The 26,927-nt window shown below is 50.5% G+C and overlaps 1 protein-coding gene across 4 annotated transcripts; it reads left to right on the plus strand.

The window, feature by feature from the left end:
• The first annotated feature begins 1,642 nt into the window (after positions 1 to 1,642).
• On the plus strand, positions 1,643 to 26,927 carry LOC138841578 (dnaJ homolog subfamily C member 5). 4 transcript variants are annotated; one of them, XR_011376461.1, is made up of 6 exons: positions 1,643 to 1,805; positions 21,341 to 21,458; positions 22,198 to 22,411; positions 22,965 to 23,136; positions 23,219 to 23,290; positions 23,566 to 23,653. XR_011376461.1 is itself a non-coding variant. In XM_070042343.1 (5 exons), exons 2-5 carry the CDS (start codon positions 21,352 to 21,354, stop codon positions 23,667 to 23,669), a joined length of 597 nt encoding a protein of 198 aa, XP_069898444.1. In that variant the 5' UTR covers positions 1,647 to 1,805; positions 21,341 to 21,351; the 3' UTR covers positions 23,670 to 26,927. The 4 variants fall into 4 exon arrangements, 3 of the variants coding, with proteins under 3 accessions (XP_069898444.1, XP_069898446.1, XP_069898445.1); XM_070042343.1 differs by lacking the exon at positions 23,219 to 23,290 and having other exon boundaries at positions 1,647 to 1,805; positions 23,566 to 26,927; XM_070042345.1 differs by lacking the exons at positions 1,643 to 1,805; positions 23,219 to 23,290 and adding an exon at positions 3,548 to 3,629 and having other exon boundaries at positions 23,566 to 26,927.

Genomic DNA, 26,927 nt, shown 5'->3' on the forward strand with positions numbered 1-26,927 from the left:
AAAAAGTAGAAAGCATCCCAGCTGCCTGTAGTCAACACTTGCCTAATTGTATTTGGAAGTGGATTCTGTGGGACAAGAATGGATTTGTGTGCACCAGCCCTCGAGGTCACTGCAGTTCCATTAGGGCAAGAACAGGTGTCCCTAAGGAACTAGTGGGGTGAGACTTAGTGAAGTGTTCTGAAGGCTCTGAGGACTGAAGCAGGTGAGATATTTGGAGTGGCTGGCACTGGGGAGGAACATCACCGTTTTATTTTTTTTGCTAGTCCTGGGGCTTGAACTCGGGGCCTTAGTTTTTTTTGAGCACTTGAGCCACAGCTTTGCTTCTGGTTTTGGGAGAGGGAGGTGTTAGTTAATGGGAGGTAAGAGTCTCACAGACTCTCCTGCCTGGACTGGTTGTGAACCAAGATTCTCACATCTCAACCTCCTGAGGAGCTTGGATGACAGGTGTGAGCCACCAGTGCCCAGCTGTGTCTTGTTCGTTTATTTTTTCTTTACCATTCTTGAGGTTTGGACTCAGGGCCTGGGCGCTGTCCCCGAGCTGCTTTTGCTCAAGGCTAGCGCTCTACCCCTAAGCCAATTCCCAGCCCCACGTCTTGGTTTTCGTAGGTCTTTTTTTTTTTTCCTGCTTGTTGGATGTTACAGAGTTCACTGACTGCTCGGAGGTTTCTTCAGCACTGTGCTGCCGCTGCTGCCGGCCTCCGATCCCGGAACAAGCATGGCAACTCTAGACAAGCAAAAAAGTAGAAACGGGGAAGATGATAGAGGAGCGGGGGCTGGTGTGTTGGAGTGGTTTGGACTTACAGTGGCGGTGCAAGGCTTAGCTGCCATCTGCTTTCTGGTTTTGAAGGGAAACTTGAAAATGGCCAGCAGGCAAGGCTGGAAGGGAGGCTGGGCACTGCTGCGAAAACGCGTGCAGGCTCCCGCCTGGCATCCCAGCGACTCGGGAGAGGATGGCGGTTCGAAGCCAGCCGGGGCAGGACTCCTCAATGAACCACCGGGAGGCCGGAAGTGGCGCTGCGGCTCACGTGGGCAGCGCCGGGCCCAGGAGCACGCAGCGGCAGAAACGGCCAGGGCGGCGGGCCGAGCCCGCGGCGGGGGCCGTCTGCGCCGGGCGCGGGGCGCCGCGGGAGGGCCTGGGCCCCGCACGCCGTGGTTGGACGGCTGCGCCGTGGCACTGCCGGGCTGGCGGGCAGGGGGAAGGTCCCTTCCCAGCCGCTCCCGAGCCGAGCCCGCGGCGGGCGGCGGGCGGCGGGCGGCGGGCTCTCCACTTCGGCCCGGCTGCGAGACTAGCCTGCACTTGCCGTGCTGCCGTCGCGCCGTCCGTCTCCCAGGGCTCAGGAGGCACTGGGCATCCTCCGGGGCAGGCTCTGGGCCGCCCCCTCCCTCCGGCCTGGCCCCGCCCCTCCCGGGCGGTGGGAGCGCCCGGAAGCATCGCCGGTTGGCTGTCGGCATAGGCCCCGCCCTCGTGAGGCGGGGCCTCGGCTCCCGGCTGTCACACGGAGCCCCTCCTCCGCGTGGGCAGAGCCTCCGTTTGGCGCTTGGGGCGCGTGCGCGGCCAGCTGAGGGTGGAGACGGCTCACGTCTTTTCGGGGACGCGCGCGCCAGTGCGGGTGCGTGCGTGAGCGTGCGCGTGCGCGTCCCTGCCGCCGCCGGTGCTGCTCCCGCGCCCTCGGCCGCCGCCGCCGCCCCCGCCGCCCCCTCCGCCGCCCGGGTTCCACCGGCTGAAGAGCGCGTCGGCCGGCTGCCCAGCAGCGCCGCGGAGCGGCGAGCGGAACCGCGGAGCCGGCGGGCGGGCGGGAGAACAGGTGAGCTGGTTGCGGGCCGGCCGGGCGAGCCCCGAGTCCGACCGACGAGGGCCGCGGGGATCTGGCCGGCGGCGAGGGAGCGGGGCCGCGGCCGGGGGCCGGGCCTGAGGGCGGCGCGCGGGGGGGCGGGCGGCGGGGGCCGGCGGCCGCGGCCGGAAATGGCGGCCACGCTGTGCGGGCGGCGAGGGCGGCGGGGCCGGGCGGCGAGGCCCGGCCAGGCCCGGCGCGGGGGCGGGGCGGCGCCCGTCCGCACGGCCGCGCTTGCAGCCGAGTCGCGGCGCCCCTCGGGGCGGGCCCGCGAGCTCGCCGGGCCCCGCCTGCCCGCCGCGACCGCCGGGCCCCGCCGCCGCGCGCCGCGCGCCCCGTTTTCTCTCGGGAGCAGGAAGCGCAGGGCTTCGAACCCGCAGCCTTGGGCCGCGCGTGGGGCGCGCCGGCCGCCAGCGCAGGACCTGCCCCGAGGACAAAGCGCCGCCTCCGCCCGGGCCCGCGGAGCTCCGTCCCGCGCCGCGTCGCCCCCCGGCCGAGGGAGGCGCCGCCGTCCGCCGCGGGAGCCGGAGCGCGGGGCCCGGGATCCCCAGCCCGCCGCGGCCGGCGGCGCCGGCGGCCTGTCCGTGGCCTGACTCGCCTTCCCTGCGTCAGAAGCCGCCTCGCTGACCTCTGAACAAGCCGAGGACTCCCGGGCTCGGGACCCTTGGGCCTCCCCGAGCCCCTCCCCACACACTCACTTAGAATTTCCTCTTCCCACTTCCCTCTCGCGTCGTTGTTTGTCTGTTTGGTTTGTGTTGGCAGTAGGGCTTGAACTCAGGGCCCTGCTCTCGTACTTGGCTTTTTCACTCAAGAATTGGTGCTCTACCATTTGAGCCACAGTTCCACTTCCTCCCACCTCCTACGTCTGTCTCCTTGCCTGGCTTCATTTTCCCGCAGCGCTTGGACCTTGCTAATGTCCCGTTTAGTATATTTAGCGTTTCCTATTAGGTGTGATCCATGAGAAATTATTTTTTCAAAGAACAGTTGTCTGCAGATAGTAATGAGCCTGGTCTATACTTATTGAGTGAAATAGAAATTGAGCTTAATAGTAGCAGTGCTACATGATGACCTTGTCACCTGGAAGCATGTTGGTGAGTACTGACCACTTAAGAGGCACAGGGCTTCTGAAAGGTGTACGGCAAGTAAGTACCACATGTCCCCAGAAAGGAACTGTTAACTCCCTCCTACCTACTGGGGAAAGGCCAACCAATTAAAAGGGGGTCAGAAAGGTGTTTAGGATTTTCCTGTAAATCTGTTCGAAGGTATATGTGTATGCACATGTGTGCATGTGCACACACATGTGTTAGTCTTAAGGATTGAACCGAGGGCCGTGTGCTGTCTCTTTGCTTTTTGGCTCAAGGCTAGCGCTCTACCACTTGAGCCAGAGCTCTGCTTCTGGCTTTTGGGTGATTAATTGGAGATGGGAGTCTCATGGACTTTGCTGCCTGGGCTGTGGTGGAACCACAAACTTCAGATCTCAGCCCTCTGAGTCGCTAGGATTATAGGCGTGAGCCACCGGCAGTGGCGGCTGGCTCAAAATTAGAAGTGTTTTTAAAGTCAGGTCTGCCACTTGGTCCTAGTGTTCCTAGGATTTTGTCTTGGTTCCCTGCACTCTGTTGTGGCCTGAGGTGATTGGGTGACATGGAGTGCCATCATCCACCCGGCTCTCAGGTCTTCTGAAGCAGTTCTTTTTCTTTTTTGTGATAGGGTCTTGCTGTATAGCACAAGCTGGCATGGACCTTGAGATCCTCCTGCTTCAATCCCCCTACACAGTGATATTACACTCACAGCATAAGAGTAAGCAGTTCCTGATGCTCTCAATTGGAAGATTATTATTGGGGTGCTATGAAAGCCCAGCAGAACCTTTTCTGTGCCCAAAGGAGTCTGGAGTTCTTTCCAGGACCTTCACTTTCAGCCCATCTAGACTTAGTGAGTAGATTTCCTTGTGTTCCTGAAGATAATGTTGTACTATGTTCTCAGAGGTTGAACATCATTTGAGCTCATGAGACCCATTTGTTTGCCACCCTGGCAATCTGCCTTGCTCAGGTCTCTTTATTAATAATAATCGACCTGGAACTTGAACTCAGAGCTTCTGAACCAGGTTTCTTGTAATCCCATTGACCACCTCTATCATGCTGAATCCCATAACAAACTGTTGAACCTTTAGAACTCTCATAGATGGAGTGTACAATAGATTCTCAGTAGGTGTTTACTGAATGAATGATTAAAATGCAGAAGGCTGGACATTGTGATAAGGTACAAGTTTTGTCTAAAGTTTGCTTCTAAAGTCAGAGAATGAGTATAAAGCACGGCTGGGAAGGTGGCTCAGTGGTAGAGTGCTTGCCTTGCATGCATGAGGCTGTGGGTTCGATTCCTCAGCACCACATAAACAGAAAAGGCCAGAAGTGGCTCTGTGGCTCAAGTGGTAGAGGGCCAGCCTTGAGCAAAAGAATCTCAGGGACACTGCCTAGGCCCTGAGTTCAAGCCCCAGGACTGGCAAAAAAAAAAAAAGAAAGAAAGGATGAGTATAAAGCAGGTCCATGGTAGGTGTCTACCTGTAATCCTAGCCACTCAGGAGGCTGAGTTCTGGAGGATTGTGGTTTGAAGCCTAGCCCAGGCAGAAAGCCTAAGAGACTCAATCTCAGTTCACTATCAAGACTCTAGCTGGGTTGGAAATGTGTGACTCAGATGGCTAGAGTGCCCATAGGAAAGCAAGGTGAGCGAGCAGATTGAACAAGCTTAGGGCCTTTTGAGTTGAAGACCTGGGACCAACACAAAAAGGTGGGCATGTAGTACATAACAGTGGGGAAACCGTGTTTTTCTCTAGTGGGGAAAAAGACCCCCTGAGTCTTCAGGGGGCTGGTTAGGGGTGTTTGTATGTAAATGAACCAAAGAATCAGTCTTACTCTTGAGGACCCTTAGTCCTCCATAGTGGCTCTTGTGAGTGTCTGGGTGTAGTTACTAATGTAACTGTGTAGCTGTGCGTGTTGACTCACATCTGTAATCCTAGTTACTCAGAAGCTCAGGGGGGCAGAGATTGGAAAGGTTATGATTCAAAGCTATCTGGGGCAAAAAGTTTACAAGATACTGTCTGAATCAGTAGTGGAGTTTGGTGGTGCTGTTTAGGAGGCTGAGATATGGGTAAGTACAGTGTTTTTTGTTTGTTTGTTTTGTTTTGTTTTTGGGTTGGTCATGGGGCCTGAACTCTGGGCCTGGGTGCTGTCCCTCAGCTCTTCAACTCAAGGCTAGCGCTCTACCACTTGAGGCACAGCGCCACTTCTGGCTTTTTCTGCTTAGGTGGTACTGAGGAATTAAACCCAGGGCCTCATGCATACAAGGCAAGCATTCTACCACTGAGCTACCTTCCCAGCCCTGGATGAGTACAGTTCTAAGCCAGCCTGGGCAAAAAATGCTCACCTAACCCAATCCAACAGAATAAGCTTGACATGGAAATACACATCTCTCATCCTAGCTACACCTTAGGAAGCGTAAGCAGGAGGAGCATAGTGCAGGCTTACAAAAAAGTGAGACACTATGTCAGAAAAGGGCTGGAGAAAAGGGCTGGCGTAAGTGTAAAGCGCCCCACATCATTCTGTACTGTAGAGTCCTGGTGATGTGTCCAGGGAATAAGGTATTTTGTCACACACACTTTCTGCTCTGTTTTAGTTCTGCTCTGTAAATGAGTAGAAACTGCTAGCTTTTTCTTCCTGAAAGACAGAGGGACTAGAGCTGATGAGATTAGCCCTCCTTCAGTCCCTGGGCCTCTGTGGGCTGTAAAATGAGGGTAATGGTCCCCGATCTGCCTGCCTGTTGGAGGAGCAAAAGATACAATAAAAAGATATCTCACTGCCTGCTTTCCAAATAGGAGTGACAAAGAGGCTAAAAAACATGGTGATTGCCCGGCGTTAGTGGCTCATGCCTGTAATCCTAGCTACTCAGGAGGCTGAGATCTGAGGATCTCAATTTAAAGCCAGCCTGGGCAGGAAAGTCCGTGAGACCCTCCAGTAAACGACTGGAAAACTGGAAGTGGTGCTGTGGCTCAAGTGGTAGAGGGCTTGCCATGAGCTGAAGAGTGCACGGACAGCACCCAGGCCCAGAGTCCAAGCCCCACCACCAACCCAAAAAAAAAAAAAAAAAAGGCGATACCTTTATTTATGAAAATAGTAAGATTCCCTTGATCTATCTGGAGTGTCGTGCCAGCTGCTTCAAACAATGACATCTCCTGATGAGGATTAGCTGTTAGCCGGTTATCAGCCACTAGGTATTCAACCTGGAAGATTTAAGGATTAGATTACCCAACAACCTTTAGTATAGATTTTGTCTCTCCTGACACCTTGCATTAACCTGAGTACGTCATGTTAATGAAAAAGTGTTCTGCTTTGTTCTTCATACGTGGTACTTAATAGGCACAAGTCTTTAAAATAAAATGCAGCTGGAGGCATGGATTAATGATAGAGTGTCATTCTAGCAGCACAAAGCCCTAAGTACTGTTAGAAACAAATGTTGCTTTAAATTTTATTGTTTTTTCGTGTGGGGGTGGGGCACGTACTGTCCTGGGGCTTGAACTTGGGGCCTGGGCACTGTTTCTCTAGCCTTTGAGCACAACTTTCCTGCATGGACTGGCTTTGAACCCTGATTCTCAAATCTCAGATTCCTGATAGGCATGACCCACCACGCCTGCTTTCGGTCTTGCTTTCGCTTTCTCTCCCTTGCCTCCTATCTACCTGTCCTCCCCTCCCTTCCTCCCTCCTTTCCTCCCTTCTTCCTTCTTTCCCTCCCTTTCTTTCTCTCCCTTGCCTTCCTTCTTCCGTCCCCTTCCCTCCCTCCGTCCCTCCCTCTCCCCCCTCCCTCCCCTCCCCTCCCTCCTTCCCTCCCCCCTTTTTTTTTCTTACAATCCTAGGGCTTGAACTCAGGGCCTGGCACTGTCCTCAGTTTTTTTTTTTCCCTGCTCAAGGCTGGTGTTCTACCACTTGAACCACAGTTTCACTTCTAGCTTTTTGGTGGTTACATGGGTTTTTTTTTGTTTTTTTTGGGTCCGGTTGTGGGGCCTGAACTCTGGGCCTGGGCGCTGTCCCTCAGCTCTTCAGCTCAAGGCTAGCGCTTTACCACTTGAGCCACAGCACCACTTCCGGCTTTTTTTTCTTTTTACTTATGTGGTGCTGAGGAATCGAACCCAGGGCCTCATGCATGCAAGGCAAGCGCTCTACCACTGAGCCACCTTCCCAGCCCCTTGGTGGTTACTTGGAAAAAAGAGTCTCAGAGACTTTCCTGCCTGTGTTGGATTCAAACTGCAATCCTCAGATCTAGGCCTTGAGCAGCTAGGCTAACAGGTGTGAGCCATTGCTTTTAATTGTCATAGTTTTGCAGACATTAATATTTCACATTGAAATTGCAGAAATGAAGTATAGCATTTCATTCTTCAAAGACAGAAATTCGTAATAATCTAATCCTTTGGAATTGTTTGGGCTAAGTCATGAAAAAAATCTGTCATGATCAGTTTCATCTTCAGAATTTATCTGTATATACTTAAGATTTCACTTCATTGGACTGGGAAGGTGGCTCAGTGGTAGAGCGCTTGCCTGGAGCTGAAGAGCTGAGGGACAGCGCCCAGGCCCAGAGTTCAAGCCCCATGATAGACAAAAAAGAAAAAAAGAAAAGATTTTACTTCATTCCAAAATTGCTCTACATTTTAGATGTAAACTGAGAGTTTTTAAATTTTGTGATACATAGTGGATTTCAGAGAATCTTCTTGAATCTGTGAGTGAACCTTATTCATCATAATGGATTATTTGTAATTTTCTTTCTGTAAATTGGTGACTGTTCACTTACCGTGTATTGCTAGTAACTGGTTTACAAGGTGAAATGTGCTCCTCCTTGGCTGTTTTCTGGGGAGTATTTCCCTGTTGGTTATAAAGTTATCATGGTGAGTCAGAGAGTTGGAATGTTAACTTGCCTGTGCCCTCCTGTCATCTGTGTCCCACTCTTCTGGCTATCTCTGAGAAAGAAATGTGGCCAGCTCTCCTGCCTTATGAGGCTACCCTTTGAACCAGACAGAATAGTATTTTGGAGAACTAAATGTAGTAACTATCATGTAGTAACTCTGAGGCACCTCAGTGGCCGAGGGCTGAATGCAGGGATCTAGGGCTCAAAGACAGTCCTCATCTAAAGAAGGGGAGTGGCGCTGTGGCTCAAGTGGTAGAGCGCTCGCCTTGCGCTGAAGAGCTGAGGGACAGCGCCCAAGCCCCATGACCGACCCAAAAAAAATAAAGAAGGGGAGGCCTGAGTAGGCTCAGCATAGGAGTAGTCTGTGCGCTGCACAGCACCACTCACGGCTTGTCTTATTACAGGAAGGAATTAGTAGCCTAGCAGATGTTTGATTTTCAGCTAGACAACCCCCTGGGTTTCTATTCTCTCCTCTTCCTCTCAGATCTCCTAGTAGGTATGAGGCACTAACACACCACTAAACTTCTTAGAATACATGAAACTAGTTGGTACCTTTTTTAATCTTTCCTAGTAACAGGGTTTGTATTCAGGGCCTTGTACTTGCTGGCCTGGCAAGCCCACTCTACTACTTGAGCCATACATCTATCCTGATTTTTTTGCTGGTTATTTTGGAGATAGAGTCTCAGCAACATTTTTTTTTTTTTTTGCGGGGGGTGGGGGGGTGGAGGGGGGTAGGGCGTGGGGTCGGGCAGTCTGTCCTGAACTTTGGGCCTGGGCACTATCTCTGCACTCTTCAGCTCAAGGCCAGTGATCTTCCATTTAAGCCACAGTGCCACTTCCCCTTTTTAGTGGTTTTATTAGAGATAAGAGTCTCACGGACTTTCCTGCCCAGGCTGGCTTTAAACCATGATCCTCAGATCTCAGCCTCCTGAGTAGCTAGGGTGACAGGCGTGAGCCACTGGTGCCCAGCTAGTCTTAGCAACTTCTTTGCATGGGCTGCTTTGAACTATGATCCTCTGGATCTCAGCCTCCTGAGTAGTTAGGATTACAGCTTTTAACAATTTAAGATTAATTTGAAAAATTGTACTTAAGGCAAAGGTTTTGACTAGACTATATTAATGTCATACTTTTAATCTCAAAGCTAATCACAGAAACTTTGAGAAAAAAAACAATGTAGTCCAAAGTTTTTGTTGTTGGTGATGGTGGTCATGGGGATTGAACTCAGGGTCTGGGCAGTGTCCCTGAACTTTTCTGATCAAGGTTAGCACTCTACCTACTCTGAGCCACAGCTCTATCTCTAGCTTTCTGATGGTTAAGTGGAGATAAGAGTCTTATGAACTTTCCTTCCCCTGGCTGGCTTTGAACTGTGATCCTTAGAAAGCTCAGCTTTCTGAGTAGCTAGAATTACGGACATGAGCAACCAATGCCTGGCTGTTCGTTTTGATATGAAGTTTGCTATATAGCCTAGGTTGGCCTCAAATCCGCCTGCCTCAGCATTTCTCAATACTGGGATTTTAGGCATGAACCACCATACCTGGCTAGCTCCAGTTTAAACCTCAGATAACAACTAAAAAGTCTTTAATTGGAGAATGACTGAAGTATCTCTTAACTGGTCCTCTCTTTGAAAGTGTTTTCCTGGGAATTCACTGAGCAGTCCTTTGAAGGGCAGACACTGTGAAGTGATAGACAGTGGTTTGTTGACCAGGCAAGGGTTACTTAATATACGTTTAGCCATATATTAGGACACCTTGCACGCTAGCTATTACCCAATTCTATAGCTAAGGAAACTGAGTTAGCATGTATTGTCCAGTGTAAAGATACAGTATCGAAAGAGTAAGCACAAATAATGCCACCTTAACATAATAGCACAGAGCTTGCAGAACCCCCTCTGGAAGCATCTCTGTTGGTACAGCTTTCTCTCTTACATCACCTTGCCTACCTGAGCAATCCTCTCTAGGGGCTACCCGACCTTTTTGCCCAAGGCTAGCACTCTATCTCTTGAGTCTCAGCTCCACTTTCAGCTTGTTGGTAGTTAATTAGAGATAAGAATCACATAGAGCCGGGCGCCGGTGGCTCACGCCTGTAATCCTAGCTACTCAGGAGGCTGAGATCTGAGGATCGAGGTTCAAAGCCAGCCTGGGCAGGAAAGACCGTGAGACTCCTATCTCCAATAAACCACTAGAAAACCGGAAGTGGCGCTGTAGCTCAAGTGGTAGAGCACTCTCCTTGAGCTGAAGAGCTAAGGGACAGCGCCCAGGCCCAGAGTTCAAGCCCCACGACCGACAAAAAAAAAAAAAAAAAAAAAAAAGAATCACATAGACTCCCAGTACTGGAGGCTCACACTTGTCATCCTAGCTACTCTGGAGATCTGAGGATCGAAGTCCAGACCTGGCAGTAAAGTCCATGAAACTCTGACCTCCCTGTGGCTCAAAGTAGAGTGCTAGCCTTGAGCAAAAAGACTCAATAACAGTGCCCAGGGACTGAGTTCAAGCCCTACATCCAGGAAAAAATCTTTCCAACAGACCCACTTTCTAGGATTCTAGATACTGCCCCACCTCTGTTTGAGGGGTGTGGGTTCAAGACAAGGCCATGAAGCTCTGTTGTATGATCTCTTCCATATGAAGTTCAGTCTTTGTCTAGTGTCAGTTCTAGAAGATAGTTTCTGGATTCTGCATCATGAGAGGACCTGGCTGTTATCAGTTGGTGGGTCAAGAAGGGTCTCTTTCACCTGGTGAAAATATGCTTTGGTTGTAGTAGAGTAAAGCCTGTACTTCTGAGTTATAGTGGTGTTTATGAGAGTGTGAGATAACTCACATTTCACTTATTACAAGCATAGGCTTTCCAGTAACTGATTAGAGATCCACCCTTGTTTTCCTGCAGAGGTGGATCTGACTACCGTCAGCCAATAATGCTTTCTACCAGAGTGACTCCGTTAACTCCCTTAGCTTTGCCTAATGCCGGGTATTTGGAAAAGCCTACTTAGTTCTTGTCCACTTGTGCAGTGAAACCAGTGCCTCACTTCTGGCAATCTGTTCAGATAAGCTTCATAAGGAAAATACATCTTCTAATGGCCTTTTTTGTGTTTCGGTATTGGAGTTAGAACTCGGGACCTTGCACTTGTTAGGCTGGTGTAATAACTGTGCCGCACCTTCAGCCCTCTTGACACTGTTTATTTGTGGGATAAGTTTTCTCACTCCTGTGAGTGTGATCCACAGACTACCTACGTTTGTGCTTCTTGTCTACACTCCAGCTTCCCACATGGAGATGGATTCTAGCACTTTTCTGAGGTGACAGAAGCACATTACTTTACTCAGCTGTGGGTTGAGAACTTTTTTGGCCCTATCTGGCCTTCAATCTCTGTCCTCTCATTCTCAGCCTTCCGACTACTTAGGATTATAAGCATGAATCACTAATGGCCAATATTTGTTTATATTCCTACTCACCTTTTAGGGTACATTGTCCCTAACTGTATCACAGTTCACTTATTGTTGCTTCACTGTACTCATGTCTGTAATCCTAGCTACTCTGGAGGCTGGGATCTGAGTCCAGGCAGAAACATTTATGAGACTCTTTTTTTGTTGTTGTTGTTGGTTTTTGTTTTTGGTCGGTTGTAGGGCTTGAACCTTGGGCCTGGGCGCTGTCCTCAGCTCTTCAGCTCAAGACGAGTGCTCTACTGCTTGAGCCACAGCACCACTTCCGGTTTTTTCTAGTGCTTTATCGGAGATAAGAGTCTCAAGGACTTTCCTGCCCGCTGGCTTTGAACCGAGATCCTCAAATCTCAGCCTCCTGAGTAGCTAGGATTACAAGTGTGAGCCACCATTGCCCAGCCTAAGATACTCTTATCTCCAATTAACCACCAGAAAGCCGGAAGTGGCACTGTGGTTCAAATGGTAAAGCACTTGCCTTGAGCTGAAGAGCTGAGGGACAATGCCAGGGCCCAGAGTTCAAGCCCAACGACCAACAAAAAAATCAAAACCATAAATAGTGATCCCTTATCTATCACAGGGGGGTTTACATTCCAGAGACCCCTGTGCTAGGTGAAAATCTACGAAGTAGCAGTAAGTGAACCATGGTATAGCAAGGGACAACTGTATAACACTGCTACTTTGCAAGTTTTCACCTATTGCAGTGTGTCTGGAACATTATGATAGGTGAGGGATCACTGTACTGTTACAAATGTCACTTCCCACAAGCCAGTGGCTCACTCCTGTAATCCTGGCTTCAGGAGGCTGAGATCTGAGGAACGAGATTTGAAGCCAGGGCAGGAAAGTCTGTGAGACTCCTCCCTCCAATTAACTACCAAAAAAGTTGGAAGTAGAGCTGTGGCTCAAGTGGTAGAATGCTAGCCTATAGCACAAAAGCTAAGTGAAGGCATCTAGACTATAAAACACTTGATCAAAACAGTATGGCTCAGTGATAGAATGCTTGCCTTGCATGCATGAAGCCCTGGGGTTTGATTCCTCAGCACCACATAAACAGAAAAGGCCGGAAGTGGTGCTTGGCTCAAGTGGTAGAGTGCTAGTCTTGCGCTGAAGAGCTGAGGGACAGCGCCCAGGCCCAGAGTTCAAGCCCCACAACTGAAAACAAACAAACAAAAATAAACAGTATTACAGGTAATTGTAATAGACAAATTAGGTTGAGTGTTTGAGCACAAAAATATGATTCATGATGTGGGCAACATCTGGAACCAATAAAGGTTCAGAGAACTCCACCCAGCAGTTAGACAGGAAATATTTATATATAGGCACACAGCACTAGCCTAATTGGTTATAACTCAATTTCAGACACATCTGATTAGCATGTCTTATACTCAGTTTGTCATGATTTAATTGGCATGCCTTTTTATACTAGATTGATAAGATTACTTCATTCTAGACAGTTACTGTAACTGTGACCCCAGGCTTATCTGCTGCAGCCCAGCCAGCTGATTGTAGTTCTCCCCTGTAATCCTTACTACTTGAGGCTAAGACCTGAGGGTAATGGTTTGAAGCCAGCCTGGGCTGGAACGTCTGTTAAGACCTTATCTCCATTTAACCACAAAAAAAGCCTAAGTAGAGCTGTGGCTCAAGTGGTAAAGTGCTAGGCTTGAGCAAAAAAACTAAGGGACTTTGCCCAAATGTTGTTCGAGCCCCCAGGACTGGCGGGCGCTTGTGCGCGCGCGCACACACACACAAAAGGCAGTCCAGATGTGGGACACAGGCCAGCTGTGTCTCCCTAGAGCAGCCATGACCAGTGACTGAGCGCAGGAACACTGGTGCACCCATTTCTGTCAGTTTTTGTCTCAGAATGTGTTTCATTGGATGCCCTCTATTAGCTAGCGTTTTATGAACTCTGACCTCTCAGAATCTGCCCAGTTAGATCACTCAGTGCACTGTCCCGTGGGAGCCAGACTACCGTCAGGGTAGATCATTTTGTCAGCATTACAAACCGACAGGCAAAGATGGCATTTGTACTTCTCTGAACCTTGGCCCATACTATTCTAATAAGATTGCAGTCAAGTTTGCTTGTTTGTGTGTTCATTGCTAGCCCTGGGGTTTGAACTCTGGCCCTGGGTGCTGTCCCTAAGCTCCTTTTGCTCAAGGCTAGCACTCGACCACTTGAGCCACAGAGCCACTTCCAGCTTTTTCTGTGATGAATTGGCAATAAGAATCACTGACTTTCCTGCCCAGGCTGGCTTTGAACTGTGATCCTCAGATCTCAGTCTCCTGAGTAGCTAGGATTACAATTGTAAGCTACCTGCACCCAGCTTATTTATTATTTATTTATTTATTTATTGTTGGTTGTGAGGCTTGAACTCTGGGTCTGGGCGCTGTCTGTCCCTGTGCTCTTCAGCTCAAGGCAAGTGCTACCACTTAAGCCACAGCACCACTTCTGGTTTTCGAGTGGTTTATTGGAGATAAGAGTCTCACAGACTTTCCTGCCTGGGATAGCTTTGAACGGTGATCCTCAGATCTCAGCCTCCTGAGAACCTAGAATTATAGGTGTGAGCCACCGGCGCCCAGCTCAGCTTATTTATTTTTGAGATAGGTTCTTACTATATAGCTTTTTACTGGACTCACACTTCGATCTTCCTGGCTTATTTTTTCCCAAGTGCTAAGATTACAGGTATGTGCTATGATACCCAGCAGTCATAGGTATTTTTATGGCCCTCTTATTCACTGTTGAAGATTTGAATGCTCTTGATTATTTCCTCTAAGAAATGAGAGGAAGGTTCTTCCTAGTTGGCATCCTAGTAGATTTCCACATAGGTACACACTGATTAATGCCTTTTCTGCTATGATGATACGTAGTCTTGATACTGATAATTAGGCAGAGAGTCTACAGTGTGCCCTTGGAAGGCAGAGGGTGCCTACCTGGGCAGGACATTACCTGTGACTTTGATATTCTGAGAGTTTAGATATGGTGAAGTTAAAAACACAAGCTAGCCAGAAGCTGAGATCTGAAGATCATGGTTCAAAGCCAGTCCGGCAAGGAAAGTCCATGAGACTCTTACCTCCAATAAACCACTAGAAAACCAGAAGTAGCATAGTAGCTCAAGCGGTAGAGCACTCACCTTGAACGAAGAGCCACAAGTACAGCGCCCAGGCCCAGAGTTCAAGCCCCATGACTGACAAAAAAAAAAAAAAAAAGGATTGCACTTTTTCTTGTATTACTTGTTTATATTTAGGATAATAGTAAGTTTTCTTTTCTTTTTTTTTAATTTTTTTTTTTTTTTGGTCCGGTCATGGGGCTTGAACTCTGGGCCTGGGTGCTGTCCCTCAGGCTCTTCAGCTCAAGGCTAGCATTCTACCACTTGAGCCACAGCGCCACTTCCAGCTTTTTTTCTCTTTGCTTATGTGGGGCTGAGGAATCAAACCCAGGGCCTCATGCATGCAAGGCAAGCACTCTACCACTGAGCCACCTTCCCAGCCCCAATAGTAAGTTTTCTAGAGTAGGTTTAGCTCATAATAACAGTTCTTTCCTGAGATCTTGTCTCAAGCTTTGTGCACAGCTCAGTGCATTTGACGCCTAATGCACACTATTCTGAGCAGTTCTTAACCCTGAGGTCTCCCTTCACTGGTGCACACTGCATTCTGAGCAGTTCTTTTTTTCTTTTTTTTTTTTTAATTTTTTTTTGGGGGGTCCGGTCGTGGGCCTGAACTCTGGGCCTGGGCGCTGTCCCTCAGCTCTTCAGCTCAAGGCTAGCGCTCTACCACTTGAGCCACAGTGCCACTTCTGGCTTTTTTCTTTTTGCTTATATGGTGCTGAGGAATTAAATCCAGGGCCTCATGCATGCAAGGCAAGCGCTCTACCACTGAGCCACCTTCCTAGCCCCTTCTGAGCGGTTCTTGATTCTGAGGTCTCCCTTCATTGGGCTGGGCCCCAAGCTCAGTGTAACAGAGCCTCCAGGTCTCATCCAGGTCTCATTTCCTGCTGTCTGCACTATCTCTTTCTTTCTCTGCTGTGCAGGCAGGACTGAGAGGCCAGAGATGGTTAATGCTCAGTGGAGGAGAGTAGACAAAAATAGGTAACTTCCTAGCTGGGCACCAGTGGCTCATGCCTCTAATCCTAGCTACTCAGGAGGCTGAGATCTGAGGATCCCGGTTCAAAGCCAGCCCGGACAGGAAAGTCCGTGAAATTCTTATCTCCAATAAAACCACCAGCAGATTGGAAGTGGTTCGGTTGCTGAAGTGGTAGAGTGCTAGCCTTGAGCTGAAAAGCTGAGGGACAGCGTCCAGGCCCAGAGTTCAAGCCCCATAACTGACCCCCCCCCCAAAAAAAAAAAAAAAAAAACTTCCTGAATAAGAGGTTTGGGGAAAGGTACCAGGTTTTGGTTTTGTGTTTTGTTTTCTTTGTACTTAAACACAGATCTAGGGCTGGGAAGGTGGCTCAGTGGTAGAGTGCTTGCCCCTCATGCATGAGGCCCTGAGTTGGATTCCTTAGCACCACATAAACAGAAAAAGCCGGAAGTGGCGCTGTGGCTCAAGTGGTAGAGTGCTGACCTTGAGCTGAAGAGCTGAGGGACAGCGCCCAGGCCCAGAGTTCAAGCCCCACGACCGACAAAAAAAAAAAAACAAAACAGATCTAGGATTGGATGCATGGCTCTAATGGTAGAGCGCCAGCCAGTCAGCAAAAGTGTTAGGTACCGAGTTCAAGTTTCAGTCTGAAGGAAAAAATAAACATAGATCTATCGTTATTTTGCTTAGTTTCTGACCTGTTTTTCCTTTTCAATTATTCTAAGCATCAGTTTACTTAAAATCTTTGATTAGACTGGGCACCAGTGACTCACACCTGTAATCCTAGCTACTTGGAAGGCTGAGACCTGAGGATCACGGTTCAAAACCAGCCTGGTCAGGAAAGTCCATGAGACTCTTACCTCCAGTGAACCACCAGAAAACCGGAAGTGGTAATGTGGCTCAAGTGGTAGAGCACTCACCTTGAGCTGAAGAGCTGAGGGACAACGCCCAGGCCCAGAGTTCAGGCCCCATGACCAGCAAAAAAAAAGAAAAGAAAATGAGACTGGGCTGGGAGTGTGGCCTAGTAGAGTGCTTGCCTAGCTAGCATGCACGAAGCCCTGGGTTTGATTCTTCAGTACCGCATACACAGAAAATGACAGAAATGGCACTATGGCTGAAGTGGTAGAGCGCTAGCTAGCCTTGAGCAGAAGAAGCTCAGGGACAGAGCCCAGGCCCTGAGTTCAAGCCCCAGGACTGGCAGAAGAAAAAGAAGAGAAAATGAGACTGAACAAAAAAAATTTTTTGGTTGTGAGGGCCTGGGTGCTGTCCCTGAGCTCTTCAGCTCAAGGCTAGTGCTATACGACCTTGAGCCACAGCACCACTTCCAGTTTTTTTAGTGGTTAATTAGAGATAAAAATCTCTCAGACTTTCCTGCCCAGGCTGACTTTGAACTGTGATCCTCGGATCTCAGCCTCCTGAGTAGCTAGGATGACAGGAAGGAGCTACCATCACCCAGCTGACTAACAGAATTTTGAGTAGTTCATGCAGTGGACGTGGGAAGAGCCCCAGATGACCTGGAAGTTAACTGACCAATGAGGAGTACTTGGAACTAGACAAGAACAGCAGCTGAACAAGGATCAAGAGGCAGAAATTACTGAAGAACCCTAGGAAACCCCAGTTTGTAGACTTAGCAAACTCCTTAAAGATGTAACAACATGGACCCAAGACTGAAAAGGACTCATTCATGGAGAGGAGTGCAGGATATGGTGCAGTATTGCTTATAAGCAAGTCTTTGATGACAGAAATTAAACCAGACAAGTTACCCAAGTGCGTTTCTGAAGAGAGCCTCCTTCTTGGAAAGCATCTTGGTGGTTCCTGTGGAGAGGTCCAGAGGACCACATTGTCCTCATAGAAGATAGTTCCTCCCAGACACTTGGCACCTGTGTCTAGGCCTTGCCGCTTTCTCTCTCTCCCTATTTCTAACTCTATCTATCTCTTCTACCTACCTACCTACCTGTCTCTGTCTTTCTACCTGCCTATTTCTAACTCTCTGTCTCTCTACCTGCCTGTCTGTCTACCTACCTACCTATCTACCTGTCTTTATCTCTATCTACCTATCTATCTATTTCTAATTCTACCTGCTTGTTTACCTGTCTTTACCTACTTATCTACCTGTTCTTCTCTACCTACCTGTCTCTGTCTCTCTACCTATTTTCTACTAACCTGCCTGTCTACCTTTCTTCATCTATCTCTCTACCTGTTTGTATCTCTCTACCTATCTGTCTATTTGTAACTATACCTATTTTATCTATCTACCTACCTATCTGAAACTAGTTGCTATCTTCAGGCTTTAGTCTCTTTAGTGCTAGGATTACACACCTGGCATTGTATATTAGGGTTCTTCTGTTCTCTCCACCTTGCCTCCTCCTCTCCCTTTTCCAGTTCTGGAACTCACTTTTGCTCAGTTTTTTCCCTCAATGCTGTCATCCTACCATGTGAATTATGGCTTCATGTCAGGCTTTTTCAGCCCATACTGGCTTCAAGCCAAGATTCTCTCATATCAGCCTCCTGAGAAGCAGGCCAGCATTCCCTACACTTATTATTACTGTTGTTGTTACTGGTACTAGGGCTTGAACTCAGCCTGGGGACTATCCCTTAGCTTTTTTTGCTTAAGGCTGGTACTTTACCAGCCTTGGAGCCACAGCTCCACTTTCAATTTTTGGTTGTTAACTGGAGATAAAAGTATCACTGGCTTTCCCGCCTGGGCTGGCTTTAAACTGTGCTCCTCAGCTGTCAGCCTCCTGAGTAGCTAGGATGACAGGTGTGAGCCACTGGCGCCCAGTTTCTCCACACGTGTCAGGTGGTTGTGCAGGATATGGGGTCATTTTTCGCGTGTCCCTGAGTGCGCACACGATCCTCAACCCGCCTCACCCCCATCACACCACCTTGCCTCTCCGCTCAAAAAAAAAGTTTAAAAAGGAAAGATAGGGAAAAAGTATATAATGAAAGAAAATAGTTTGTTTAGCTATATATTGTTTTAAGCTAAATATTGTTATAAAAGAGTCCAAAAAGTTTTTTGGTTTGTGTTTTTGTTGGTCATGGGGCTTGAACTCTGGGACTGGGCGCTATCCCTGAGCTCCTCAGCTCAAGACAAGCACTCTGCCACTTGATCCACAGTGCCACTTCCGATTTTTGGAGATAAGAGTCTCATGGACTTTTCCGCCAGGACTGACTTTGAACCACAATCCTGAGGTCTCAGCCTCCTGCGTAGCTAGGATTACAGGCGTGAGCCACCGGTGCCCGGCAAAAAAGCCCTGGTGTTAGGCCTGGGAAGGTGGCTCAGTGGTAGAGCACTTGCCTAGCATTCATGAAGCCCTGAGTTCAATTTTTCAACACCACAGAAGCAGAAAAAGCCAGAAGCGGTACTGTGGCTCAGGTGGTAGAGTGTTATCCTTGAGCTGAAGAGCTGAGCGACAGTGCCCAGGCCCAGAGTTCAGGCCCCAGGACAAAAAAAAAAAAAAAGCCTGGTGTTAGTGGCTCACGCCACAGTGCTCAGGAGTTTTTAAAAGTTAAAAAAATCCTGTCACAATGACTCATGCCTGTAGTTCCAGCTACTCTCCCACAAGGTAGCTACAGCAGAGATCAAAGAGGATCATCTCAACCATGTGTGGTGTGCCCACATAGGAAACAGGACTGCTGCTCAGGGCAGCCCTAGACAGATAAGACTACAGCAAAAAAAGGGACTGACGGCATGGCTGGAGTTGAAGAGTACCTGAGTTCAAACTCTAGTACTTACTTCCAAAATAGTAATAGTGGTACTAAGTTACAGCTGGTCTTAGCTGGTATAACCACCCAGCCTCCCGGAAGGCTGAGGGTCCCACACTGCAGGCAGGAGGCTAGCCTACAGAATGGAGTGAGACACCATGGCAAAAGGAAAAAGTTAAAAGGCAAGTTCGCTTAAAAAGAAAAAAAAAGATAGTATATTATTAAAGAAAACTTTGTACCCTTCAAGTCACCTGAGCGTCAGTGTTCATAAAGGCCAGCAAGCACACTTCGCTGTCAGGCCCATCCCATGCTGCCTTCCTGCAAGCAAGCTGCATTGCCGAGCGCCCGTCTGTAGTGACACTAGTTTTTACACCGTGTGTGCTGTGTCCTTACTGTGCCTTTTCCTGTGTTTAGACAGGTAGACATTTAGCTTTATGTTACAGTCATCTAGTATATTCACAGTAGCATGCTCTCTAACTTGGGATCAACAAGACTGTCTTGGCCAAGGTGAGTAGTAGCAGGCTATGCCACCCAGATGTGTGCAGAAAACAGGCTGCGAAACAGCAACAGGATTGTCTAGTGGGCACATTTGCTAAAACATAGCCTGATGGCCTATGTAAATGAATGTATCAGCCTTTTAGTATCTGGTGACTTTAGTTTGCATTTCCAAATGACTAATTTTGTTGAATATCCCTTCAAATACTAATACTGCTGACCATTTAAAGAAAAAAAAAAACCTAATTCTGAAGGAATAAAGATGATTGAGCAGCTTCATAATCAAATTAGGCCTAGAATCCTAGCTATGCTGAGACACCTCTGAGGTTTGAAGCCAGGCAGACAGAAAAGTCTGTAAGACTCTTTCCTCTAACCAGCAGAAAGCCGGAACTGGAGCTGTGGCTCAGGTAGAGCGCTTGCCCCGCCGGCGGGGGTGGGAAGAGGCTCAGCGACAGAACCCATTTCCTAAGTCCCAGGACCAACGTGGAAAAAAAAAAGAAATTATATGATACAATGTACACTAACTTACATAAACCATTGTAGAAAGCATTGATTAAGCTTCGGCTTATGTCCTCATAGCCCCTGTTCAGAAGGGGAAGAAAGACTCCTTTCACCTTTTTTTTCCCCGTGTCTGTCTGTCTGTCTGTTTGTCGTGGGGCTTGAACTCTGGGCCTGGGCCCTGACCCTCAGCTCTTCAGCTTAAGGCTAGCACTCTACTGCTTGAGCCACAGTTCTGGCTTTTTCTGTTTATGTAGTGCTGAGGAATCGAACCCAGGGCCTCATGCATGGGAAGCAAGCGCTCTACCACTGGGCCACCTTCCCAGACCCTTCTTTTTCTTTTTTTTCTTTTTTTTTTTGTCATGAAGCTTGAATTTGGGGCCTGGGCACTCTCCCCCCTGAGCTTTTTCATTCAAAACTGGTGTTCTACCACTTTGAGCCACAGGGCCACTTCTGATTTTCTGGCGATTCACTGAAGATAAGGGTCTGGAAGAGTTTTTGACCAAACTGGCTTTTTTTTTTGGGGGGGGGGGTCCAGTCGTGGGGCCTGAACTCTGGGCCTGGGCGCTGTCCCTCAGCTCTTCAGCTCAAGGCTAGTGCTCTACCACTTGAGCCATAGCGCCACTTCCAGCTCTTTTCTTTTTGCTTATGTGGTGCTGAGGAATCGAACCCAGGGCCTCAGGCATGCAAGGCAAGCACTCTACCACTGAGCCACCTTACCAGTCCGGACCAGACTGGCTTTGAACCACAATCCTCAGATCTCAGCCTCCTGAGTAGCTAGGATTACTGGCGTGAGCCAGCAGTGCCCAGCCACATCTTGATTCCTTCTTTGAACACTGATAAGAGCTAAGTGTTGTCTACTCTTGGCTTGTTTTTTTGTTTTTGTTTTTTTTTTTTGGTGGGGGGCGGGAGGGGGAGTCCGGTCGTGGGGCCTGAACTCCGGGCCTGGGCGCTGTCCCTCAGCTCTTCAGCTCAAGGCTAGCATCTACCACTTGAGCCACAGCGCCACTTCCGGTTTTTTCTTTTTGCTTATATGGTGCTGAGGAATCGAACCCAGGGCCTCATGCATGCAAGGCAAGCGCTCTACCACTGAGCCACCTTCCCAGCCCGGCATGGTTTTTTTTTTTTTAATCAGTTGTAGACTTGAATGCAGGGCCTAGGCACTGTTCTTGAGCTCAAAAGCACAAGGCTAGTGCTTTACCACTTTGAGCCACAGCTTTACTTCTGGTTTTCTAATGGTTAATTGGAGGTAAGAGTCTCATGGACTTTCCTGCCCAGATTGGCTTTGAACCGTGGTCCTCAGATCTCAGCCTCCTGGCTTACATTTCCAAAATCCATACCTGTTGATGCTCTTTTTATCTTCTCTTATAGATTAACTTACCATGGCTGATCAGAGGCAACGCTCACTCTCTACCTCCGGGGAATCACTATACCATGTTCTTGGGCTAGACAAGAATGCAACCTCAGATGACATTAAAAAGTCCTATAGGTAAGCAGCCATGCATGGGCCTCGGTGTGCATTCATCTGTGTTTCACCAGAACGCTGGCACTTAGCCTTTCCCTAGCTACTAGTGTGTATCTGGTGTGCTTATTGTGTCTTCAAATGGTTACGTGTTGCTCTCTTACAAACACTTGGCAGGTGTTTCCAGCTGCGTAGTCTGCAAGAGGTCATGGTCCACACCGGTGGAGACCCCAGACACAGGCAGAGCTGCAGAGCTCACAGTGCTGAGTGGTGTGGCTTCTGATTGGGGTTCAACAACTTCTGGGGTGACTCGGGTGGTGGGTAGAGCACTGGCCCCGTTTGCCTAGGAAACTTGAGGCCCTGAGTTCAAACCTACCACCTCCAGAATAACAAGACTAGCTCTGACTAGAGCCATCGTCATCAGTTCAGACACTTCCAGTGGTCTTGTGTTCTTGCGCTTCAGTGTCACTATTCTGCAGTAATGCGGTTTGCCTGTATGCAGTTAACTGTCTAGGACACCAGAGGTCAGCAGCAGGACTTGCCTTTGAAAGCTTTGCTGCCCAGGGCCTGATCCCTGTGCGTGGATTCAGAGGCCAGGGAGATTTTCCCTGAAGCCGTGGCAGGCACTTCTTTGGACCTAGCATTCTAGACCTCTGGAAAGTTGGAAGTAGAAATGGTAATGGATAAACGTTTCTTTTTCTGGACTCTGATAGATAAGTGTGAAACACAAGACCAGATAGAGCCAGGAAATGGTTTTGGTTTGCAGGAAACTTGCCCTGAAATATCACCCTGACAAGAACCCTGATAACCCTGAGGCTGCAGACAAGTTTAAGGAGATCAACAATGCCCACGCCATTCTGACCGACGCCACAAAAAGGAACATCTACGACAAGTATGGCTCACTGGGGCTCTATGTGGCTGAGCAGTTCGGGGAAGAGAATGTCAACACCTACTTCGTGCTCTCCAGCTGGTGGGCCAAGGTGAGGAGAGGGGGCAGGTGGTGAGCCCTCACTGCAGGCACACTGCGTGTCTGGAAGCGCACGTGACCGAGGTCTCCACACTTGGTCTTGGCCGTCCTGTTGTCATCCTGTGTGCAGCGTGGCTGCTGTGTCCCTGCCATGACCAGCACAGGGCAGGGCACCTGGAGAGGGTCACTCAAAGCCTCAGGTTAGTCCCCACCCCGAGGCCCAGCCCTGGGAACAAGCCTATCGTCGAACTGTGGGTAGGATCTCCTGTTGTCAGAGATACCTTTAAATGTCACTTCACATGTTTCATGACCCTTTCATGCTTACCACATACAGAGGGCCAAAGAATACAAGTTATCCGTGACTCTTAGCTGAAGGAAGCTCAGTTTTTACTTTCCCTAGTCTACTTGAGTTCCCCTTCTAGATGACTTCGTCTGCCCCTCCCGCCTCGCTCTTTCAAGTCAGCACCCCTTAGCCCAGGGCAGAGCCTCCGCCACGTCCCTCCTCCCAGGCCGTCCCCTGGGCTGTGGCCTGTAGTGGCGTTGAGGCTGAGCCTTCTCTCCCCCAGGCCCTGTTTGTCTTCTGCGGCCTCCTCACCTGCTGCTACTGCTGCTGCTGCCTGTGCTGCTGCTTCAACTGCTGCTGTGGGCGGTGCAAGCCAAAGGCCCCGGAGGGCGAGGAGACGGAGTTCTATGTGTCACCCGAGGACCTGGAGGCGCAGCTGCAGTCCGACGAGAGGGGTGAGTCCCTGCCCTGGCCTGTGCGCGTGTGCGGGGCAGAGCTGGCTGGGCCCTCAACGGCATCAACTGTCTTGTCAAACAGGAGGGCACTGACACTGTGCCGCGTGTTTGTGGTGGCGGCGGGGACTGTTGAGGTGTGAACATGGACACTGAGGTAAAGCAGGCGCAGAGAGCTGTCCCCACCCATGAGCTGTGGTAGCCGTAGATCCAAGGGGCCGAGGAGGCGGGGAGGGTGGCAGGCAGGCGGGGAGGGCCGAGGGCTGGCGTGGCCTGCGGCCAGTGAGGAGGCGTGCTGCTGGGTGGAGGTCAGCAGGTAGCCTCTCCCCTCTGAGTGTCCAGGAGGCCGAGTGCTGTGCTGTGAGGACCGAGGCGGTGGACGTGCAGCCCAGCCGCTGCCCTGTGCGATGAGTCTGCCTGCTTACTTTTCAGAGGCCACAGACACACCAATTGTCATACAGCCAGCGTCCGCCACAGAGACCACCCAGCTCACAGCTGACTCCCACCCCAGCTACCACACCGACGGGTTCAACTAAGTTCAGGAGCAGCTGTGCCTAGAGGATGAATCAGTACCGGCCACTGCAACCCAGAATCATGAACTGTAGTCACGAGATGGGGCAGTCACCGGCCAGCCTTGGCTGGGCCTGGCTCCTCCCCCTCTGCGCCCGCCCATCCACCCGCCCTTGACACACGAAGTGCGTAGCATGCAGTATTTAAAGCGGTGTAGCTACGGTCTTCTGTTTTTTTTTTGTTTTGTTTTGTTTTGTTTTTCTTTTTCTTTTTTAATAGCATGTATGGGTTATGTTCGATGTCTGTGTTGTGGACGTGCCGCAGTCTGGCTGCATTAACCGGTTGATGGAGGCGTTCGTTCTAGTGGGTCCAGAAAAGTTCAAGCTGCAGCTGCCAGACTCTGCCCGCCAGGTGGGCTAGGGAAGGAGGGGCCTTCCCTGCCTCCCTGTGTGGGGGGGGCTGGAGGCAGGTGCCTCCTCCACATTGAGCTGGTGTCCTGGGATGGATTTTGATCTCATTTCCGGGCCACGTCCTTACAGGCAGTGCCAGCGTTGGCCATTGGGCAGTTTGCACAGCACTGTGCTGAGAGGTCTGCTATGGAAGAGAGGGTCGCCCCTTCTGAAAGTGTCTGTCTGTCTGTCTGCCTGTGTTTCCGCCTGGGTCTCTCCACTGTTCCTGCACTTTGCTGACCAAGAGCTGGATTGACTGTCCACAGTCTCTCCCCTCTCCCCCAGTCCTCCTCTTCACATTCCTTCAAGCCCAATGATCTTTCAAGTCCTTTTTGAACTTGCAAGAACCACGAATGGTAGCCCCCGTCTCCAGGTTCAGGCAGGGGTCTGTCAGTCCGGCTGGGGTGGGCAGGAATGAGTTCCCAGCCATGGTCCGCCGTGCTGTGCTTGACAGACCCTCACTACCTGACTGCCTCTGTCCCCTCCCCCCTGCCCTTCACGCTGTGCTTGCCGGAGCCCTGGCCACCCACTGCCCTCTCCTCCCCTCCCCTGCCCGTCGTTCATGCCCCAGGCAGAGCTGGACATTGGGTTCCTGAAAGAAGGCGGCTGGACGCAAGGTGGCTGAGCTCGGAGGGCGTGGCTCCCAGGAGAGCGTCACTGGTGCCTCAGCCAGCCAGTCTGGGAGGCCAGGACTGGGCTCCAGAACCCTTTTGTGAATCTCTGCCTGCTTTATGTCCCAGACCCGTGTGCGGTGCCCCAAGCGAGGAAGTGAGTGTGCAGTGCCCGTGCTGGCCAGGGTTCAGAACCGCCCCACGCCCCAAGCGGTTCTCTGTATTTGGTGCACCAGGCTCCTGCAGAAACTTTCTGAAGCCTGCTTCTGACTGTCTTGTGCATTTTCATTGGTGGTGAAGAATGAGAAGGCTCCTGTGGAGGCTGCATGCCCAGATGACTACCACACTCCCCCTCCCCCCGACCTCACACTGGCATACCAGGACCTGTGTAGGGTGTAGGTAGGTCAGCTTGACAGGAAATTGGAAGAAGGGACTGTGACGTGAGAACAAACTTGGTAGTGGTCGAGAGTACCTGTCAGGGTTTGGTGAGCCGGCCTTCTGCAGGTCTGTGTCAGAAGCTGGACCTGGGTGGATTTGTCTGTTTGATTCCACACTCAGTGAAGGGGACGGTGCTAGAGTGGAATTAGAAGTCATCTGTTTACATCAGACCTCTGGCAAGGCAAGGTGGACTTAAGGTAGCAGACTGTGTGGTGTGCAAATCCAGCAGCGGGTGGCTCTGCCGTCAGCCTCGATGGCCGTCCCTCAGCCAAGAACCAGTGCACAGCACAGAGTAGGGTAGAGCGCCACCAGCTGGCGCTGGGATGCATGGTCCTGAAGAGAGGGTGCTCTGTGGCCAGCGCTGTGTGGAGGGCAGGGGCTGGACTCCAGTGTTGGGTGGGGTTTGTGAAACTAAATCATGAGCTGGGTGCCAGGGGCTCACCTAAATAATCTTAGCTACTCAGGAGACAGATGTGAGGATAGAAGTTTGAAGCCAGCCTAGGCAGGAAAATCTGAGACCTATCTCCACAACCCCCCTCCCCCCCAAAAAAAAAGTCTGGAAGTGGAGCTGTGGCTCATGTGGCAGAGTGCTAGCCTTGAGCAAACACTTGGGGACGGTAGCCAGGCAAGTCAAGCCCCAAGACTGGAAAAGGAAAAGAAAAGCAAAAATCCTGAATCATGTGAAATTTGGAAAACTCAAATAGGACAGTGCTGAAGATGACAGTGGTTGTCACCCATGGTCCCCCGCCCCCCCCCCCCTCCTGGTGACTAGATGCTGGCCCAGGGCCCTGCACCCAGCCCTCAGGCACACCCTCCGCAGGATTTTACTGTTTGTCTTTAAGATCCCCCTGGTTTTGTTTCCTATCATAAGCAAAACTGGCCAATCGGGTTGGCCATTGCTCCTGCCCTGCCCCGCCCCCAGATGCTTATGCTGGTAGCTGAACTAGGCGAGCCTCGGGCAGCGCGGGGCCATGGCCTGCCGCCAAAGCATTGCTGGGGTCTGTGCACGAAGAGGCCCTGCCCCGCAGGAGGCGCGTGGGAGAGCTCGCGCCGACCCTCAGCTGCTGGCACCTGGACTTCTGTTGCACTCAGTGATGTGGTCTTGTCTCCCTTTGGCTTTGCTCTGTTTTAAAGCGGCTTTAGATATTACTACTGCTCAGTGTTTATGAGCCTTCCTAGTCCTGTGATACTCCGTGAATGCAGCTAAAACACAGTGGGAACCTGTTAGAAAAAGGACCGAGTACTTGCTGTGGCTGTCAGAAGCTGCATCTCCATTGTTGGTTGCTGCGTTTGGCCCGGAATCAGAGCAGCTGCGACTTGCAGGCGTCCTGGGAGGGTGCCCCGTGTCCTGCTGAGCCACGGCGGTCTTTCCAGGGAGCCTTCGGTAGGGGAGCAGTCGCCCTGTCACGGCTGGTCTGGAGAGAGCGCGGTGCCAGCACAGGCGCCGTCCCCGGAGGCTCCAGGCGCGGTGGCAAAACCTGGGTGGGTCCTGCCCGTCCTCCGCCGCCGGCTGTCAGAGTTCCTGCCGCGGGAGGGGCCTGGAACTGACCCCATTCCTTCCTTAGCGTTCTGAGCTGTGGGTCCAGGCGGCCCGGACTGACTGGCCTGTCTCTGTTGTTTTGGTTATAAACCGTCCTGTGGGGTTGACAGCGGCGTCTCCACTGTCCTCACAGGCCCGTGTGTGTCTGTGTGTACATATGTGTATATGTATATATCATGCGGCAGGCCTGTTGTGCTGCTGTCCAGTGGTGAATCAACAAGTACAATAAAAGTTGGCTCTGAGACA

This window comes from Dipodomys merriami, unplaced genomic scaffold (assembly GCF_024711535.1).
Source record: "Dipodomys merriami isolate MVZ:Mamm:240054 unplaced genomic scaffold, mDipMer1.0.p SCAF_322, whole genome shotgun sequence".
Lineage (NCBI taxonomy): Eukaryota > Metazoa > Chordata > Mammalia > Rodentia > Heteromyidae > Dipodomys > Dipodomys merriami.